General features: G+C 35.4%; 1 protein-coding gene across 9 annotated transcripts in view; it reads right to left on the bottom strand.

Moving 5' to 3' along the window:
• Window positions 1-21,536, bottom strand: part of ERCC6L2 (ERCC excision repair 6 like 2) — a 375,244-nt gene that overhangs the window by 140,271 nt on the left and 213,437 nt on the right. For all 9 annotated transcript variants that reach the window (XM_072596905.1, XM_072596904.1, XM_072596899.1 and 6 more), the window contains 7 exons: window positions 16,655-16,848; window positions 15,250-15,411; window positions 12,369-12,576; window positions 10,785-10,925; window positions 8,884-9,000; window positions 7,299-7,418; window positions 11-82 (listed from right to left, as the gene is read on the bottom strand). In XM_072596905.1, coding sequence (XP_072453006.1) covers window positions 11-82; window positions 7,299-7,418; window positions 8,884-9,000; window positions 10,785-10,925; window positions 12,369-12,576; window positions 15,250-15,411; window positions 16,655-16,848 — 1,014 coding nt within the window. The remainder of the gene's footprint in view (window positions 1-10; window positions 83-7,298; window positions 7,419-8,883; window positions 9,001-10,784; window positions 10,926-12,368; window positions 12,577-15,249; window positions 15,412-16,654; window positions 16,849-21,536) is intronic.

The raw sequence follows: 21,536 nt of genomic DNA on the forward strand, positions 1-21,536 counted from the left end.
AGGTGCTTACCTTAGTAGAAAAGGAAAAAAGAAGAACTTTGTCCCTGTTCTTTCTGCAATGATTCAAAAGCTGCTGAAGGACCTGGAAGTGAACCACAGAATGGTAGTTAACTAGTACCCACTTAAGATATAATTTGTACATTTAGAGTTATCTATCATGTTAGAACATCTACAAAATTATTTTCATATATCCTTAACCTCAGCCTTTTGTCTCATTATATCTTATTCCTGCCAAACAGAATTAAAGATTTTGTGTCAAACTGTGTTATGATTATGATGGCAATAAATAGTCAAAATTTCTAAAAACTTGCAATTTACTTCATTTTTTAAGAACAAATAATATTTTAACAAGATGTCCAAAGAAAAATTAATTTCCAAACGTCTATTTCTTTCTTAGTATAGCACTGGGCTAAAATGCAAAGCAGTGTTCTTCTATTTGAGAAGTACATATGATATCTGAAAAATTTCTACATTTAATGAAATTTTCTCATCATATACGTGGGCTGAATGTCTTGATACATGTCTTCTCAAAACCATTAAAAGAATGAAGTCCCTCCTTACTCATTCTCCAGTTTATTTATAACTCTAGCTTCCTAAACCTGACAATGACCTTCTTACAACAATCATCTGCATACACACATTATTTTAGTGAGAAAGCAAATAATCCAGAGCTTTATGTAAAATACTGATAACGAGTTAGACAGATGAGAATAGGAAGGTAATAGGTTAGATACCACTTGGGAAATTGTGAAGTGCTTTCAATAACTATGTACTTCTCCTTAAAAAACCGCCTATCTTTTAAAGATGCATAGTCTTCCCAGGACATTATATGACTGAAACTCACAGAATATCATAGTGGCAACACAGCCAAGGTCTGAGAAACCCGTCATGAATTATGCAGGTGAATCAAAGGTATGTATAACCAAAAAAAGAGAGCATATTGGTCATAAACAATGAAGCGACCAAAATATTCATTTCTTTTTCATCCAGAGATTCCACCAGTGGGCTTATGACTATAAAGTCAATGACAAAATGAAAAGCTCTATATGCACCAAAATACCGTCAGTAGCACTTTTTGTAGTAGCAAGGAATTCTGAATAAAGTATATGCCCATCTATTTGGGAATGGCCAAGTAAATTTTAGTACATGAATGTAAAGGAGTTGTAATGTGCTATAAGAAATCACAAATACTGAAAAGTCTAAGAGAATAAATATGAACAAATGCAAGGGGAAGTAAGATGTACCAGAAAAAAAAATTATAAAATGGTCAAAACAGAATGTAGTGAAATGACATTGACCAAGCTCAGTCTCAAAGAAGAAATATAAGAAGGCATCTCCATGTTCCTCCCACCCCTTCTTCTTCACAAAGGCAGAGGGTTATAGGTGTGGTATACTGGACATAGAGTCAAACTTTTTCATTATGTTGGTGAATTCTGCTTAACATTTTCTCCCTGTTTTTCATTCTTTATTACAAGGGATGTCTTTTTTGGAAGGGGGAAGGGCAACATATTGAGAATGCAGATGATATTAAAAACTAAAGATATTAATGCAAATTTATTTTTTAAAATAAAAGACCATATTATATGAAAGCTTCTTTAATGTAATAAACATTTTAGTAATTTAACTATTCTGATTAAAATTTTTCATCAGACATATCTGAAAATTAAATGGATAAAAACCACAATATCATTATCGTTTACTAGCTGAGTAAGAAATAGAGAATTGTGCTATGTCTAAAGTTTGTAACATTTTCATGATGAAAAGCTAGTTACAGAATTGCAATTATATTCTTCAGCAAAACAATTAAATGGCCAATAAGAGAGATATAAAACATCAGAATCTATCTCGTTTACTTCAAAGGATTTGGCAAATACATACATGCACACACACATACACAAATACTTTACAGAAATAAAGATTATGAAAATAAAGAATTCAACTTACATACTAGTATTTTAATTCCAGAGGACATAACTAAAACCAAAAAATTGACTGTTGACTGGTGAAATATTAAGGCAAGTTCTAGTATTAACATTACTACTACTAACACTACTAAAAGAAATGAGCATAATTAAAGCCTCTATCAATTGTGATTAATTAAAGTTAATCTGCAATTATAAACACTAAACAAAATCCATCCATTCATTGTTCCTGGTTCTGCCCTTTGAGGCAGAGAACTAGTCCAATCCCTCCTGCATGTGACAGTCCTTCAAATATTTCAACACATCTCTGAGGTTTTTTTTCCCCTCTAGACCAAAAATGTCCACTTTCTTCAACTGATCCTCATATAACATGGACTCAAGACTTTTTCACATCCTTTTTTCACTCCTCAGGATAGTCAACTTTACAAATGTCTTTCTTAAACCATAGCGTCCAGAACTAAATACAAGATTTCAGATTGGATCTGACCGAGGCAGAGTAGCTGATCATCTAACCTATTCCTAGAAACCGTGCTTCTCTTAATACAGTCCAAGATTGCTGTGGGTTTCTTTTTTTTTTGACTGCCACATTAAACTGCTAACATATATCACTACCAGACCTGTCAGGAACTTTCTGGATCCTGACTGCTGTCCAGTGTGTTAGCTCTCCCTTCAGATTTGTGTCATCGACAAATCCTATTCCAGGTTCCTGACAACATGTTAGACAGCACAAGTCCAAGCCCAAATCCCGGGTGCTCTAGTAGAAATCTTTTGTGATGCTGACATCACGTCATTAACAACTAATCTTAGAATCCAGCCACTGTCCAGATCTGAATCCGCCTAACTATATGACTCTCTAGTTCACATTTCTCCATCTGCTCCACAAGAAATGCATTAACTGTTTTATTGAAAGTTTTGCTAAAATCTAGATAAACTCTATATAAAGCTGTCCTTTCAGCTCCAAGTTTACTAATCCTATCAGAAAGGAAATGATTTCAGTTTGGAATGATCTTCTCTTGATGAAGCCATGCTGCATTTTGTGATCATTACATCCCTTTCCAGAAGAATAGATTTTGGGGAAGAAGGGGGAAATGATTAAGTGCTTATTATGTGCAAAGCATAATACTAAGCACTGGGGAAACAAATAGAAAAGTAAAACATCCTGCTCTCAAGGACGTCACATTCTAACAAAAGCAGACAAAACACATAGGAGTTTTGAGCTGTAAGTCAGACAAAAAGGCCCTATAGTGCTTAGATTGCAGCAACCAAGCAGATAGTAATGTCTCCTGTGAAGTGTTATTCCCACTGATTAAACCATATCTCCTTCTTATGTTGAACCACCAGAATGTAATCCAGTGGTGTCAAGAACTTTCTTTTCTGCATCTCAGTAGCTGTGACTTCTCAGGAGGCAGGGGCTGCAGCAACAATAAAAGCAGTTGCCAGATAGCAATTCCAGAAAGCTGTGAGACTTGGCTGGAAGTAATACTGATGGTCTGGGAATGATCTTATTCCCAAGACTCTTGGGTTTAGGATCCTGAGCTGTTTCCATCTTGGTCTTGTCAAGATAAAATTTTCAAAAAACATGTATCTCTGATCTCATTCAATTTTTCTTCTCAGAGGGCTTCTTGTATCTCTACTTTCTCAATCTACACTATCTCCTTACCTATTGTCTGCTTCCCTGTTACCTACAAACACACTCAACCCGGGGCCATCTCCAGTCATCCTGATCGATATCTTGCCGCCGGACCCAGATGGCTCTGGAGGACAGAGTGAGGCTGGTGACCTTGCACAGCCTCCCTCATTTAAATCCAATTCACTTGCAAGTCATGGCATCACCTTCCTGATGTCCTGGTCCTCTTTGAGAAAGAAGGAGAAATAACAAACACACCCATGTCTCTTTTCTTTAAAAAACAAAACAAAACTTTACCTCACTAGCTATATCCCTCTTCCCTTTCATGGCTAAACTTCTTGAGAAAATAATCTGCACTAGGTACCTTCATTCCCCTTTCTCTTATCTCTTCTAAGCCTTCTGTATTCTGACACCATCCTTCAACTGAAACTACTCTCTTCAAATTTACTAATTATCTCTTAATTAACAAATCTTTTTTTTTTTTTTAATCTTTTCTCAATTCTCATCCTTCTGGTCTGATTTGCAGTCTCTGACACTTTAAACAGCTCCCTCCTCTTGGACACTGAACTCTCCAGGTTTTCATGACACTGCGCTCTTCTGGTTCTCCTCCAACCTGTGACTGTACTCTCTAAGGATCTCTTGCTGGATCTCTATCCAGGTTGTGACCACTAACCATGGGTGTACCCTAAGACTATCTCCTGGACACTCTTCTCTTCTCCCTCTTACTATTTCACATGGTGACCTCATCAGTTCCCATGGATTCAATTTCTCTAGCCCAACGTCTCTCCTAACCTCCAATCTTGCAACAATCTTTATAACTTTGAAATAGCTTAAACTCAACATGTCCAAAACAGAACTAATTCTCTTTCTCCCTAAACCCTCTATATGTTCCTATTACTGTCAAGAGCATCATCATTCTCCCAGTATCCCAGGCTCACAATCTTGATGTCAAACATGGTCACCCATATTTGCAATCTGCTACTGAGTTCTGTCATAAAATAATGAAAAGAATAAAACCAGTCATAAAAACCCAAAAATCCAGCATCAGAAAGGGAAGTTAAACAAGCTATAAATAATTTACAACGAAAAACCTAGTCAAATAAATGGATTTAAAATTGAATACTATCAAATATTTAAAGAACAATCAACTTCTATGCTATGCTACATAAGTTGTTTTCTTTGTACCAAAGTTATAAGACAATTATAATCCTGACACTAACCAAGATAAAAAAGACAAAAAGAGTGATATGTCAATAATACTGGTGCAACATATTACAATGAAATTTATAATAGACTATAGCAATTTTTACAAGAAACTATTCATTATATCCCAAGTTGGAATGTTACTAGGCATGCAAGAATGATTCAACATTAGAAAAACTATTCTAATAACTAGTCAAATAGAAAAGAAAAATAAAGTCACATGATCTATAGAGATAAAAATTCAACAGCACAAAGCAATTATTCACATTTTTATTTGTTTAGACTTGTCTTTCATCTTCAAAGGGGACTTTTGAGTGACGAAATACCCTCTACTAATGCATACTGTTAGCTGTCCTGCAGTCTGAGAGAGTTCTCCGGGACTTGGAGGGCTTAACTGACTTGTTCATGGTCATAATGCTACTGCTGTCCTCAAGTATATTGTTTAGCTAGAAGATAAACTACAAAGGACTTTATGTACAAAATTGGTATTTTAATATAATTTTATTTTTTCTTTGTATTTTTGTTTTTCTATCACCTTTATTTCCAAATATATCTCTCTCCCCTTATTCAATTCAGCAAGCTACTCTCTGTAACAAAGAAGGGATGAAGGGAAGTTTGGCAAAACCACCTAAGAGATCAGACATTAGACAGAGATGCCAGTGTCTATACCCATACTACCCTCCAATCCTCCAAAGAAGAAGGAGATGTATTTTCTCAACTCTTCTTTGAGGCTGAATTCTAGTCCTTATAATTACACAGTGGTCAGGAGTTTGGGGGTTTTTTTTTTGTTCTTTCCACTCCTATTGTGGCAGTAATTTTGTATACTGTTTTCCTGTTTCTGCTTACTCAACTATAACATCATTATGTAAGTTTTATTGTGCTACTCTGAATTACTCCTATTTGTCATTCCTTAAGGCATACAGTAATAATTCCATTATATTCACATATGACCACTTGTTTAGTTACTCCCCAAGAAATGAGCACCAGTATCTTGTTTTTAATTCTTTATTACTACAAAGAACACTGCTATTAATATTTTGATGTACACGGAACCTTTGATTTCCTTTGGAATGTTGTGTAGTGGAATCTGTGGATCAAGGAGTCTGGATATTTTTGTCACTTATTTTAGTAAAATTACAATTGCTTTCTGTAATACTGGGCCAAATTATCAGCTCTGGTAACAGTGTATTAGTGTGCCAGTCTTTCCCAGTACTCCTCTAACACTATTTCTATCTTTTGTCACATTGACTAACTTGCTGGATATGAGAAAATTGTGCTGACTTGAAGCTTCCCTACAGTTGTTAATGATGTGCAATTCTTCTCTTGAGAATCACTCTATCAAACCCACAAACATGTGAGCCTCTAGTAAGAACCAGGGGATACGAAGATACAAAAATGAAACAGCATCTGTCCTCAAGGAGTCTAATTACAGGGAATGTAGATATATGGGTATATATTTATATTCTTAATTGTTCCTTTGGAGCAAGCTTTGAGAGAAAGACAGATAGACAGACAGACATGGAGATAGAGATGTACCTGTAATGTTTCTGTCTTGGACCTCCTTAGAGTATATATTTATACTACACACACACACACACACACGTAAATATATATATATATATATATATATATATATATATATATATATATATATATATATATATATATATATATATATATATGTGTGTGTGTGTGTGTATGTGTGTGTATATGTATATGCATATAAAATGGGTGGAATTTTTTCCCTTCCAAATGCATGGACTCTCCTGAAATTTATCCATGTATGCCAGGTTAAGGATCCCTAGCCAAAGCTTAATTTCTGCCCAATAATTCTCCAGGTTTCATAGCATTCTTTTCAAATATAGTTCTTCTCCAAATAATTTACATTCTCAGATTTAATGAACAATAGGCTACTGAATTTAATCTTTTTCTGATTCATCTTCATGCAGTCTATTCTACCAATCTAATTTTCTATGTCTAGTTAGTATTAAAAAGTTTTGGTGATTAGAGATTTGTAACATAATTTGAAGTCTAAAACTGTTATTTTCCCTCTATTTCTATTTTTTTCTCCATTATTTTCCTTTGAGAGTCTAGATCTTTGTTGTTCCACATGAATGCTATTATTAAATTTTGTCTAATTCTATAAAATTCCCACTTGAGAGCCTGACTAGCACACTATTAGCTATGTAAATTAGTATTACCATTTTTATCCTATTGGTGTGTCCAAAATAACAGCCATGAAAAGCCTATAGTATACATTCTAAAGAGTACATGATACCCTTTAGCCATAAAAACAGATCCTTTTTCTTTTTCAGTGGAAATTGGGGTTCAATGACTTGTCCAGGATCACAAACCTGTAAGTGTCTGAGGCCAAATTTGAACTCAGGTCCTCCCGACCACAAGGCCGATGCTCCACCCACTAGCTAGTACCACCTAGCTGCTCCATAAAGGCAGTGTCCTAAGTCAATTTTTACAGAGGTTCAAGTGGAAATACATGAGCTGATTTGCACTTTATATAATTTCCTCCACTCCCCCAAAAAATTTACCTTCATTTTACCGCTGTATTTTGGATCAGAAATAGTTTCAAAGGCTGCATCCTTACTCTTCTGCATGAAATCTTTGAATTTGGAAAAAACTTGACTGCATATCCTATTGAGATGCGTTTCCTAAAGAAAAGAGGGGAAGTAAAAAGGATGAGTATAAGAGGATCTTATTTAAGATGTAACCAGTATGAACTAAGAACCTGTCTTCTGATGGAAGACTTTGTCAGTTTGAAGTAATGTATGACTTTGTACATACTGCTGTTTACAATGTGACTATCAGCTCATTGGACATTAAAGTGAAAAAAGGTTTCGCTAGGCTTTACGTAAATTATTATATAATCGATCATTCCTAGAATTCTTCAGGTTTTCAATATTAAGTACCCACTCTTTGTAAAAAGCATAATGATACCAAATGTAAACCAATATAATGTCAAATTTTCTCAAAACAGAAAAAAGTACAAAAAGAGAACCATTAACTAGACCAATAAAAGTAGAATCCCAAACCTGGAAGAAATATTAAAGAACACCTCTTCCATCCTCTTCAATTTACAGATAAGAAAAATATAAGTCCAGAGAGGTCAGCTGACCAGGTACACACAGCCAATTAGTGACAATGTAGTCAGAACAGGATTTCTTAATCTGCAGCTTATAAACTTGCTTTAAAAAAAACTTGATAACTATATTCTACTATAATTACTTTACTTTACACCTAAAGTAAACTATGGATTTTCTGCATTTAAAGACACTATTTTGAGAAAAGGTCCATAGGCTTTGACAGACTGCCAAAGGAGTCCGTAACTCACAAAATGTTAGGAACCCTGGATTAGATTTCAGCACTTAGGCACCCTGACTTCTCATCTTGATTTCCCCCTCCTCTATCTGCTAAAACCAAATACATTGAAATATCACAATATCCTATGATACAAAAACCTTGATTTTGGATAACTCAAACAGTAAACATATTACTAGCTAAAGCTTATCCTTGATTCTTGTTGTGTTAATGTGTATTTATTACACACATGATAAAAGATAAAGTAAAATTACAGAATTAGCCTAAATTCTGAAATTACTAGCTTTTGTTAGTTTATGAAATAACCCTCTTGCCATTCAAATGCATAAACTATTAAAATGAAATGGCCTCATCCTGGTTAAATAGATCATGGTATAATTCAGCAAATAATTAAATAACATTAAATGTATGTACACATATATTATATAAAATATATAATAACATATAATATATAAAAATATATTAAATATAATATACAACAATATAATGTATATGTTAATAATAAACATATCCAAACACACATATATATAGTTGAGTGCATATATTTATGCATATAAATATATAAACACAGATTGGAAGCTGCTTCACTCTGAGCACTTTTATGCTAATTATTTATTAAATTCTCTTGACTTTATTTTCTAACTATAGGAACTCCAACCATCTAAATTATTTTCAGTAATTCAAACATGGACAAATTGATTTTTACTTAAATGTAATAACTATAAAGTAAAACACCTGAATGACATATATTATAACAAATTTAGTCTAAAATTAACACTGACAATCCAAGAGACAAACCTGCTGTTTACTAGTGTTGCTACTGGCCTGCAGCAGTGCAGCATGATTAGACACCTTCTGCAGGATTGCAAGATAACTGAAATATAAGGCTTTCACTGTTTCACCATACGAATTGGTCTAGAACAATTAAAAGAAAAAGGGAAAAAAATGTATTATCAAAGATCTAAAAGTATTGAGATTACAGTATACAGGCACTGCTTTCAATATTTGCTTCTTTTCCCATATTTTGGGTAAAATGAGTTCCAGACAACTTGATTCAGAAACATTTATTAAACACAGTATGGCGGTGGGGAGCTCAGAGCTAAAAGATAAAGAGACAAAGACCAACTTGCCCAGTGCTTAAAGAGTTAATATTATAAACGGGATAGGTCAATAAATACAGGATAATCTGAAGAGACAACACTCATCTTTGGGAGGAAGGAGGAAGGGTCATGAGAAGCTTCATAAGCAGCTAGATGGTGTCTAAGGTAAGATTCATTTCACAAAAAACAACAGATTGTTGGTTTAACCAGAGAGGTTAAAGGGCATTCTGTCTTATCTCCTTACTGCAGATTTACACTCTGTATTTCAATCAAAGAAGGTTGCATTGGCTTTTTTTTTTTAAAGAAAAATACAAAATACAGTTTTACATAACAGAAGGGTATAAATGGTGACTAACTGGGTTAAATATTTTTATAGTCAGAGGATCAGAGGCAACAAAACAAGCATGTCAATTATGACAGCTGTGCATGATAGCGTTTTACAGAAACCTCTGTTGGAAGAGATATGGAAAAACTGGAACATGAATGCACTGAACTGATCCACCATTCTAGAATAAAATTCAGAAGGACTATAAAACCATGTACACCCTCTGACCCAACAATACCACTACTAGGTTTGTACGCCAAAGAGATTTAAAAAAAAGGAAAGGACTTAGGACAGTTCTATTTTTGGTGGCAAAGAAATGGAAAGTGAAAGGATGCCCATCAATTGAGGAATGGCTGAACAAGTTATAGTCTGCGACTTTGATGGAGTACTATTGTGTTGTGAAAAATAACGAGCAGGATGCTTTCAGAAAAACCTGGAAAGGCTCACATCAACTGAGGCAAAATGGGCAGAACCAGAACAGCAATACTGTACAATGATCAACTGTGAAAGACTTAGATATTCTCAGCAGTACAACGATCTAAGACAATTCCAAAGGACGTAGGATGAAAAACGCTGTCCAACTACCAAGACAGAACTGATGGAGTCCAAGTGCAGATTAAAGCATACTTCTTTTACTTTTTGAAGTTTTCTTGTGTTTTGCTTTTGAGCATGCTTTTTTCCACAACATGCCTAATATGGAAATGTTTTGCATTGCTGCACATGTATAACCTATATCAAACTGCTTGCTTTCTCAATAAGGGAGGATGGTAAGGAAAGAAGGAGATAATTTAGAGTTCAAAATTTAAAAAAAAAATGCTAAAAATTTTTTACATGTAATTGGAATATATATACATGTACATATACACACACATATACACATACATACGTGTATGTGTGTGTTTTAAGTCTGGGTGATTAGGAGAATGGTGGCACCATCCCTTCAGATTCTGCCAGGAAGATGAGTTGCTGTTATGGTCTGCTAGGTTTGCAGATTCAGAAAATATCAGGGTATGAACGTCAAGTGGGCAGTTTGAAATAAAAGGCTAGTGATCAGTGAAAGCATTTAAATTCTTCCTAATTTTTTCTAATAAAAATACACTTAGTAACAATCATCAGTAATACATTTAATTCTCTTTCACTCCCTTATTCCTGAGACTTCAGCAATGATTTGTAGAAGGAAGAGATGATATATTTCTCGTACTTACCTGTTACTTAAAAGTAGGAGAGAAAATGATTGTAAACAATATATAAAAACTGAATACTAAAATGCATACTTTGTAGCAACAATTTTTTCTTCTACGGCCACTGTTGCAGGTACAGGGTTCTCGAGCTCTAAGTATCAAGGTTACATCTTCTGTCTCTAATACAGTTTGATAAACAGCCTTTTGGAACTCTGTCAGAGAACAGTAAACCATCTGCCAAGATAAAAAACCCACACAACTATTAGTATCTGCTTTAAAAGGCATAATAACCACAATATAGGTCACATTAACCAAATGTTCTTACTTAAGTAACCCACAAACTAATTTTCTTTCCTATGCTTACACCACCATAAAAACTTCTTTCAATTTCCTGAGACATTCCTTTCCTCTTAAAGCTGTGAGTGAATTTGAATTACAGTACCTATCTCATTTTAAGATACTGATCTCAAGACGTACATGTTTTAAAGTTTTGCTTTTAATATAAAAGAGATTAAATTAAGAAAGGACAAAGTCATGTCATGAATATATACTGGTATTCTCTAGGTTCTCTGCTCCCCTACTTCATAAATAATTAATATTAAGCCTAAAGAGAAATCATTAGCAATGTCTTTGGGTTTCATTGAAAAATTAATAAATAATTCAACTTTTTTTTACATTAATCCCATTTTGCTATACTTTTTATTTTTTATAGAGTGAATAGTGAGTATCCATCCAGGTATTATAACTGAAAGGTGAAACTATTTTCTCTCCTGGAACAAACAAATATTTAAATTCTGTCATCAGCTTACAGACCATGAGCTTACTTAAGAGTAGGAACTGTCTTTTGCCTTTCTTTGTATTCCCAGAGCTTACTTAGCACAGTGCTAACAGTAGTACACAGAGCAGGTACTTAATACACACCTGTTAACTGACTGTTACTGACTAGCTGGTTTGCCTGTTAACGATAACATTTTCCCTATTTCATTTCTAACTTCTTTCATAGAGTCTACTAAGTAAAAGAGGCATCTGTTCTCATTTTGACTTCACTTTATGGACTCACAATGTGATAACAGTGGAAAAAGAGCACTGGCTCAGGACACAGAGGACCTAAGGTTCAAATTCTGATATTTTCTACCTGTGTGTTTGAGCAAGTCACTAAACATCCTTGGGTCTCTGTTTCATCATCTGCAAAATGAGAAAATTAAACTAGATGGCTTCTGAAGTCCCTTCAAACTCCAGACCTAAGATCCATAAAGTGACAGGGAGGGGTTAATGCTCTCTGGGCTAAGAAGATAAGAATATTAACAGTCATACAACAGGTAAAATTTATCTAACTTATCATCTTCTCAAGGTAAATATTCTAAGATTTACTTGAATATAATTCTTTCCCCTCGCTGTTCCCACAATCCCATTATTTCACATTTAAGAGGAGAAAATAATAATTCAAAGTCATTTTTAAAATTAGACCAGTTACATTAGCAACTAAATTGTGTCCAAATGAACTACAGTAAAAAAAGAAAAGAAAACAAAAACACCCTGGATTTAATGTAATTATCATACCAGATAAAGAATGATTCTCCAACTGTCTCAATTTCTGAATACTTGAGGACCTGACTTAAAAAGTTCAGAAAATCAAAATAAAACAAAGTTTAAAATGAAAAAATTCACAGTTCTCACCCTGTCTTCCTTCTTAGGCAGCTGAGCCCTGATCAGGGTCTTGGTACGCCTCAGAAACCAGCCAGACATCTTCCTTGCTAGTCTCTGCATGGCCTTTCGGCCGGTAGCGAGCTCTCTTTTGGTCGCCGTGTGTCTCTGTCCATGCTCCACTGGGTCAGAAAACTGCTTCTTGAAGCAGGTCATGCTGCCTAAAAGTCCTGGCACAGCCCTAAAAGCAGTAACAGCAACAGCAACAAAACACAAATAGATATTTGTTGTCCCCAAAAAGAAAAATCAGCGCCAGTTTTTTATATTTATGTTTAGTTTTTCAACATTCACTTCTACAAAATTTTGAATTTCAAATTTTCCCCGCATCTTGCCCCTACCCCCACCCCAGGACAGCGTGTTTTCTGACTGCCCTTTCCTCCAATCAACCCTTCCTTCTATCACTCCCCGCCCCCGCCCCCCCCCCCCCGTTCCCTTCTATTTTCCTGTAGTGTAAGATAGATTTCTACACCCCACTGCCTATATATCTTATTTCCTAGTTGTGTACAGAAAGTTCTAATGTTCATTTTTAAAGCTTTGAGTCCCACATTCTCTCCCTTCCCCCTTCCCCATCCACCCTCATTGAGAAAGCAAGCCATTCAATAAAGGTTACACATGTGTGGTCATGTAAAACACCTCCATAACAGCGATGATGTGAAAGACTAACTATTTCTCTCTACTCTGTCCCACCCTCCATTTATTCGATTCTTTCCTTTCACCTGTCCCTCTACCAAAGTGTTTGCTTCAAATTACCCCTTCCCCAATTTGCCGTCACTTCTATTATCCCCCTTTTCTTATCCCCTTCATCCCAGCTTTCCAGTAGGGTAAGATAAACTTTCATACCCAATTGAGCGTATATGTTATTCCCTCCTGAAGCCAAATCCAATGAAAGGAAAGTTCACTTATTCCCTCTCACCTTCCCCTTCTTTCCCTCCTTTGTAAAAGCTTTTTCTTGCCTCTTTTATGTGAGATGATTTACTACATTCTACCTCTCCTTTTCTCTTTGTAAATTCCTTTCAACTCTTAATTTTCTTTTTCAGATATCATCCTTTCATATTCAGTTCACTCTGTGCCCTCTTTCTCTCTCCGTGTGTGTGTGTATAATACATACATACACATATATGTATGTTATGTGCATACATATAAATATATAAAATGCATGCACACACACATATATGTTTTATATATATATACATATATGTGTGTATATATATATATATAATATATGAATATGTATTCCCTCCAACTATCTTAATAACGAGAAAGGAGGTCTCATGACTTACAGATATCCTCTTTCCATGTAGGAATGCAAACAATTTAACTTTAATAAGTACCTTATGGTTTCTCTTTTCTGTTTACCTTTTCATGCTTCTCATATTTGAAAGTCAAATTTTCTATTCAGCTCTGGTCTTTTCAACACTAATGTTTGGAAGTCCTCTATTTCATTGAAGTTCCACTTTTTCCCGTGAAGTATTATACTCCCATGAAGTATTATTATACTGGGAACTCTGGAATTTGGTTACAATATTTCTAGGAGTTTTCCTTTTGGGATCTCTTTCAGGAGGTGATCAGTGGATTCTTTCCATTTCTATTTTACCCTCTGGTTCTAGAATATCAGGGCAGTTTTCCTTGATAATTTCTTGAAAGATGATGTCCAGGCTCTTTTTTTGATCATGACTTTCAGGTAGTACTATAATTTTTAAATGATCTCTCCTGGATCCATTTTCCAGGTCAATTGTTTTTCCAATGAGATATTTCACACTGTCTTCTATTTTTTTCATTCTTTTGATTCTGTTTTATAATTTCTTGATGTCTCATAAAGTCATTAGCTTCCATTTGTTCCATTCTAATTTTTAAAGAATTATTTTCTTCAGTGAGCTTTTGGACCTCTTTTCCCATTTGGCTCATTCTTCTCGTTGTCTTTTTGGACCTGTTTTGCCATTTGGGTTGGTCTAATTTTAAAGGTGTTATTTTCTTTAACATTTGTTGAGGTTTCCTTTAGCAAGCTACTGACTCGTTTTTCACAACTTTCTTGCATCACTCTCATTTTTCCTCCCAATTTTTCCACTACTTCTCTTACTTGATTTTCAAAATCCTATTTGAGCTCTTCCATGACCTGAGACCAATTCATACTTTCCTTGGAGGCTTTGGATGCAGGAGCTTTGGCTTTGTTGTCTTCTTCTGGCTGCACATTTTGATCTTCCTTGTCACCTCTTCACTGAGAAAGTAAAAATCTATAGTCTGTTTCTTTTCCCTGTTTGCTCATTTTCCTAGCCAATTACTTGACTTTTGAGTTTTGTTAAGTGGAGAGCTCCAGAAGCAGCCTCTGCTTCAGCAGTGGCTGCAGTCACCCTGGGGCCAAGGCTGGTGCCCAACCATGTTCCTCTCTTAGTCAGGTGAGAGACCCTTCCCACTGACCTAGGAAGCTATCTTTAGTATTTGTGCGTTGGGAAGTCTGGAATCCACAGCAGCTGACAGCAATTCAGTCCCCGTCTGTGTGATCCACACCGCACTGTCCTCTGCTCTCAGCCTAGTGAAATACACCCTTCCTATCAACTTTCCAGATTGTCTTGGGCTGGAAATTGGTTTCAGGCTGTCATTTTGTGGCTTGTGCTGCTCTACAATTTGTTAGAGTCATTTTTTACAGATTTTTTGCGGGGTTTGCAGTGAGAGCACCATCATGGCTCTGTCCCTACATTGTACTTTTCCAGTATCCAGTTTTAAGTAGATATATGTCAGTGGCAGGACCTGAATCCAGAGCTTCCTGACTTTTAGGAGAGTCCTCTAACCACTGTATCATACCTCCAGTGTGCTGTAAAGAGGATAAAATAACCACACAAAATACGCTTTCACTCACCAATCCATAACACACCAAAGTTCCTTCATGTTGTTCTGAAGAATGGTACCAGTAAGACCTATACGAACACTGCATTTTAAAGCCTTCATAACTTCTGTAACTCGAGCCTTTGGATTCTTGATTCTATGGGCTTCATCCACAATGACTGCAGACCATTCTATACTGTAAATTTAAAAAAAAACCCAAAGTTTTTAAGTAAAACTTTCCTTTCAATCTTTTCCTCCTATCGCACCTTATGAAGAATTTATAGCTTATCCATCCTTCTCTTCCATGCTATTTGATTTTCTCCCTCTTCACTCTTTGGTGATCATAATGGTTAGTATATGTAAATCTCACATAGGCAAATAATTACAATTAACAGCCCATGAAACTAGTGTTTAAATACTTAGAGAGTCAATGATGATTAGAAACAACATAATTAGCTATTGGATTATTCCAGTATGGAAATACTCCCCAGTGATGCAGTTTAGGAACATGTCTACAACAGATCATGGAACACTTAAAGCAAATTTTCAATCCAATTCATTTAAACATTCCTTAAGCACTTTATATGAAAAGCACTAGGCTAAACACTAGGGGAGATATAAAATTTAAATTAAAAAATCTTACGCTCATGGAACTTATATTCTAGTAGTTAGAAGAAACTTATAAAGACAATTATAACAAATCGTAAGTACGTTGGAGGGTGCAAAACAAACTATGTGAGCAAAGTTTGTTCCTAGAGGGTGGGAAACAGCAGCAAAATTTTTATGAATGAGGTACTATTTAAACTGGGTTTTAAAAGACAGATACGTAAAGGGAAAAGGCAGCATTCCAGGAACAGGAAACAGTATAAGCAAAGCCTCAGGGACAAGGAGGCAGTGCTATATACTGTATATTGGGCACAGCATGTACAGAGGGAAATAATATGAGAAAAGGTTAAGAAGGTAGTAGTCCCAGACTGCAGAAGACCCTGGATACCAAGCTAAAGAGTTTGAATTTTATTAAGTAGATAATAAAAAACCACTGAAGAGTCATAACCAAAAGAATTCATATTGGGCAGACATATGTATAAGGAAGATTAGTATCATAAAAAATATGAAAGCTCTCTTAGATCAGAGGAGGATGCCTGCAATAACTCAGGTGGGCAGTAACATGGGCTGGTACAGAGTTGCTAGAATGTGGTAACTAAATATAAAAGGGGATAATCCCAAATTTTTAAAAGTGAAAAAAACAGTGAACTTAGAGGCATCATCCATTTCCATTTTCACAAGCAATCTTAACATTAGCAATCTAAATCTTTAATTCTGAAATCAACTTTAATCATGCTGAGTAATATCAAGAGTTCAAATAGATTCTAAAACAAGGGAAGAGAAACTTATTAAAAGAGACACACAGAATTGAGTAAAAAAAATGTTCTTACTACCTGTTAAGCTCATCTAAGCACAAGCGAAGGGTCTCATAAGTTGTCAGAGCAATTTCACATTTTCCCTGCTTGACTCGAATCAGTTCATTATCTTTTTTATTACCATGCAAAATAGTGACTCTGAAATATCCCCAGGTGTTCAATTCATCTCTCCAGTTATAGAGTACAGAAAGAGGAGCCACTATCAGAAACATCTGAAAGAAGATGAGAAATCATTACATTTTGAAAGAAAACTAGCTTCATTATATAATATCATATCTCAATAATTTAATTCCTCTTGTATACACAGTGCTAAGCATAGTAATACTCTCAATAAATATCTGATATAATTGACTGTCTAGTGCTGAAGGCAAAAATCTTAGAAGATAAAACTTTAAGAAATTTTATATCAAACAATCAGAAGTCATTCAGAACAGGGATTAATGTTTCGGAGGTATAAAAAAATCCATAATTACACTGTCTTAATTATACTGTCCACCAGAGAATACCAATTATTTAAAATACTGTTTTATTGATTTTTTTTACATCATTGTGATTTCACAAAACTTTCCAACAAGAAGAAAAAGGTTTCATATATATATATATATATATATATATATATATATATATATATATATACATATATACATATATATATATATATATATACACACACACACACACACATATGTATGTATGTATGTATGTATGTACACATACACACACACTATAAATATGCACACACCACAGAGCTACACTGGCCATGTCTGTCGGAGTTGACAGCATACCACATCTACTAACTGTGTGATCCTACAGGATTCATTAATCCCTACGTGCTTAAAGCAAACTCAAGCTCCTAGGAATTCTTTATTATGCTACAGTCTCTCCTACATAGGTGAAAGAAGTTCCAAAGCCAGTTTACCACATTGATAAGATCACAGGTTTGTCAGCAATATTTCTCTATAGTTTTCTTTTTCTGTTCTGTCTCTGGTGTGAATACGAGGACCATGGTAAGCAGTGTGGTGTACTGGGAAGAACAATGGTCCCATAGCACTGTACTTTAGAGTCAAAATGCCCAAATTCAAATCTTGTCTCAGAAATTATCTGTGTGACCCTGGATAAGTCACATAACCTCTCTGCCTCAGTTTCCACATCTGCAAAATCAGAAAAACATGATCCATCATACAGGGTGATTGAAAAGGCCATATGAGATACTGCATACAGAACATTCTTCAAATCTTAAAGCGTTACATAAATATCAGTTACTGCTACTACTGTCTTACAGAAAAAGTAGAGTTTATTTTTGTGAACAGTTAATGTAGCATAAACTCATTCTTTTTTAAATGTTTGATAGAATTCACTTATAAATTAATTTGGCCCAAGAGTTTTTTTTTTCCCCTTTACTGAAAGCTTAATTTCTCTAGTATCAGACAGTTTATATCCTTTTATCTAGTATTAATTTGGGCATTTTGTATTGAAAATATTCAACCTTTCCATTTGTTTGCAATTTTGCTGCTAAATGATTGGATATAATAATTTCTAATAATTTTAAAATTCAATTTTATTCTCAGTTTCTAATTTTCTCCTTTCCTCTCCTCCCCACCCATTGTGAAAGCAAGAAAAACAAAACCCAGTGTAAACAAGAAAAATAAATTCCCACATTAGTCACCTCCAGAAAGAAAGAAAAGAAGAGAGGGAGTTAGTGAGGGGGAAAGAAAATGCTTCAATCTGCATTATGAGTCCATCAGTTCTCTAACTGGAGATGAAAGGTCATGAGTCCTTTGGAATTGTGGTGGATCATTTTGTTGATAAGGGTTACTAATCTTTCATGGTTAATTATCATTACAATATTGTTGTTATTGTATAAATTGCTCTGGCTTTGCTCACTTCACTTTGCATTAGTTGATATAAATCCAGGTTTTTCTTAACCCATCCTCTTCATCATTTCTTACAGCACAATGGTATAGCATTAGAATTCATATATAATTATTGTTCAGCCATTCTCCAACTGATGGGCATCACTTCAATTTCCACTATTTTGCCACTACAAAAAGAGCTGCTATAAATGTCTTTGTACACATGGGTCCTTTCACTCTTGCTTTGATTTCTTTGCGGTATAGACTTACACTGGAGCAGATAGGCAGTACACTGGATAGAGTGCCAAGCCTAGAGATAGCAAAATCTGAGTTAAAATCTTGTTTCAGACACTTATGAGCTCTGTGTGACCCTGGGCAAGTCACTTAACCATTTACCTCAGTTTCCTCATTTGTAAAGTGAGCCAGACAAGGAAATGGCAAACCACTGCAGTATCTTTGCCAACAAAATCTCAAATGGGGTCATAAAAAGTCAGACACAACTGAAACACTTGAAGAACAACAAAAATAGACATACTGTGGTATAGACTTCTGTATTATATATGCTTGTTGGGACAAACAATGCACACAGTTTAATAGCTTTCCGGGATACTTTCCAAAATGACCGGCCTGGTTTACAGATCCACCAATAGTACATCAGTATGCCTGTTTTCCCACAGCCTCTCCAGCATTTGTCCTTTTCCTTTCTTGTCTAGCTAGTCTGATGGGTGTGAGGAAATACCTCAGAGTTGTTTTAATTTGCACTTCTGTTAGTGATTTAGAGCATTTTTAAAAATATGTCCCTTGAAAACCTGGATTTCCTTTGACAACTGTTTGTGCACAAACTTCTTAATTTTATGTAATCAAAAGTATTTATCTTACCTGTCGCGAACCTACCTATCTCGTTTGGTCATAAAATCTTCCCCTAGTCACAGATCTCACAAGTAACTTCTTGTATGATCCATTAATTCATTTATGATTCCCTTATGTCTAAATCATGTACCTATTTTGAGCTTAGCTTGGTACATATGCAATGTGAAAGGATGATCAATAATAGTTTCTGCCAAATTACTTTCCAGGTTCCCCAACAGTTTTTGTTGAATAGTGAATTCTTGCTCCAACAGATGGGATCTTTGAGTATACCAAGTCAGCCACTGGGGCAGTCAGCCTAAGTGACCCCATGCGTTACGTGGCCAATCAGCCTGAAGGAGAGGGTGGTCTCCTTAGTGCTAATCCCATCTCCTCAGCACTAATCTCATCTCCCAATGAAGCTATAACAGGTGAGGAGATGACACTAATCCCATTTCATCACTGAAACCTAGATCAATTAGGATTGTATCTACAGACGGGAGGGGTTTGATACATGCTTACTGATGGACTGACTGACTAACTAAATAGCTGATCTGTAGCAGCAGTGGCTGCTTCCACAGCACTCAGCCCATAGATGGTAAGGACATTGAACAACTGCTCAGAAGGAGATTATAGGGGTCTTTTTACTAGTACTGAGGCAGGACTCTGTCGCTTTGCCCATACTAGGATCCAGGTACCAAGCCCAGGTTGCAGTCCCAGAGCAAGAAGGAGCACTAGCAGATCAGAGCTTGTGGCCACAGTGGAGGGAAGACCCTCCTCACAGTTCCAGGGCAGAAAAGAGTCCTTGTAGTTGCTCACAAACCAGAGTACAGAATACAGATCCTTAGATCACAGCACCTTGGAAGAACTGAAGTATCTCTAAAAAAGTTGCAGAAAACTCAAGAAGCCTGGCACAGTGCACTCTCCTCCCTGGAAGGTGTGTCTCAGTATAACTATTTTGGAAAGCAAATTTGAAAAGTATGCCAAGTGACTAAAATGTCCACACAATATGACCCAGAGACTCCCTTATATAGTCCAAGGAGTTCTCTGGGATCAGATATTTAAAAACTCAGTTTGGCTCTTAAACCTCACTTTAACAAACAGTTAAAAGTCAAATAACAGACTGGGGAAATGAGCAAACAGCAGGGAAAAAATCAGACTACTGAATCTTACTTTGACGACAAGGAAGATCAAAACATATAACCAGGAGAAGACAACAAAGTCAAAGCTCCCACATTCAAAGTCTCCAAGAAAAATATGAATTGGTCTCAGGTCATGGAAGAGTTCAAAAAGGATTTTTAAAATCAAATAAGAGAGGTAGAGGAAAAACTGGGAAGAGAAATGAGAATGATGGGGAAAAAAATTATGAGAAAATAATCAACAGCTTAGTACAGGAGATATGAAGACAATAACACCTTAAAAAACTGACTAGGCCAAATGGCAAAAGAAGTCCAAAAAGCCAATGAGGAGAAGAGTGCCCTAAAAAGCAGAACTGGCCAAATGGAAAAGGAGGCCAAAAGCTCACTGAAGAAAATAATGCCTTAAAAATTAGAATGAGGCAAATGGAAGCTAATGACTTCATGAGAAATCAAGAAACAATAAAACAAAACCAAAAGAATGAAAAAGATCTCATTGAAAAAACAACTGACTTAGAAAATAGATCCAGGAAAGATAATTTAAAAATTATTGGGCTACCTGAAAGTCATGATCAAAAAAGGAAACTAGATATCATCTTGCAACATATCATCAAGGAAAACTACCCCAATATTCTAGAACTAGGGGGTAAAACAGAAATTGAAAGAATCCACTGATCACCTCCTGAAAGAGATTCCAAAATGAAAACTGCCGGGAATATTATAGCCAAATTCCAGAATTCCCAGGTCAGGAGAAAATACTGCAAACAGCCAGAAAAAAACAATTCAAGTACATAGCTGAATAAACTATGAATATAATGTAATATAATTATACAATAAAAAATAATTAAGGTAAAAGCACATGTGTGAATTGATGCAACAAAGTTAACTGAACCAAAAGACCATACATACATATAATGATGCAAATGAAAACTAAGAGAAGTCAAACTGTGAATAACTACAGTGAATAATCTTGATACCAAAGAACAGATAATAAACTTACTTCCTATTGACAGAGTGGAATAATTTAAAGTAACAGACAAAGCAGTCAGAAAATTTTCATAAGGA

The sequence above is a fragment of the Notamacropus eugenii genome, chromosome 3 (assembly GCF_028372415.1).
Source record: "Notamacropus eugenii isolate mMacEug1 chromosome 3, mMacEug1.pri_v2, whole genome shotgun sequence".
Taxonomy (NCBI): domain Eukaryota; kingdom Metazoa; phylum Chordata; class Mammalia; order Diprotodontia; family Macropodidae; genus Notamacropus; species Notamacropus eugenii.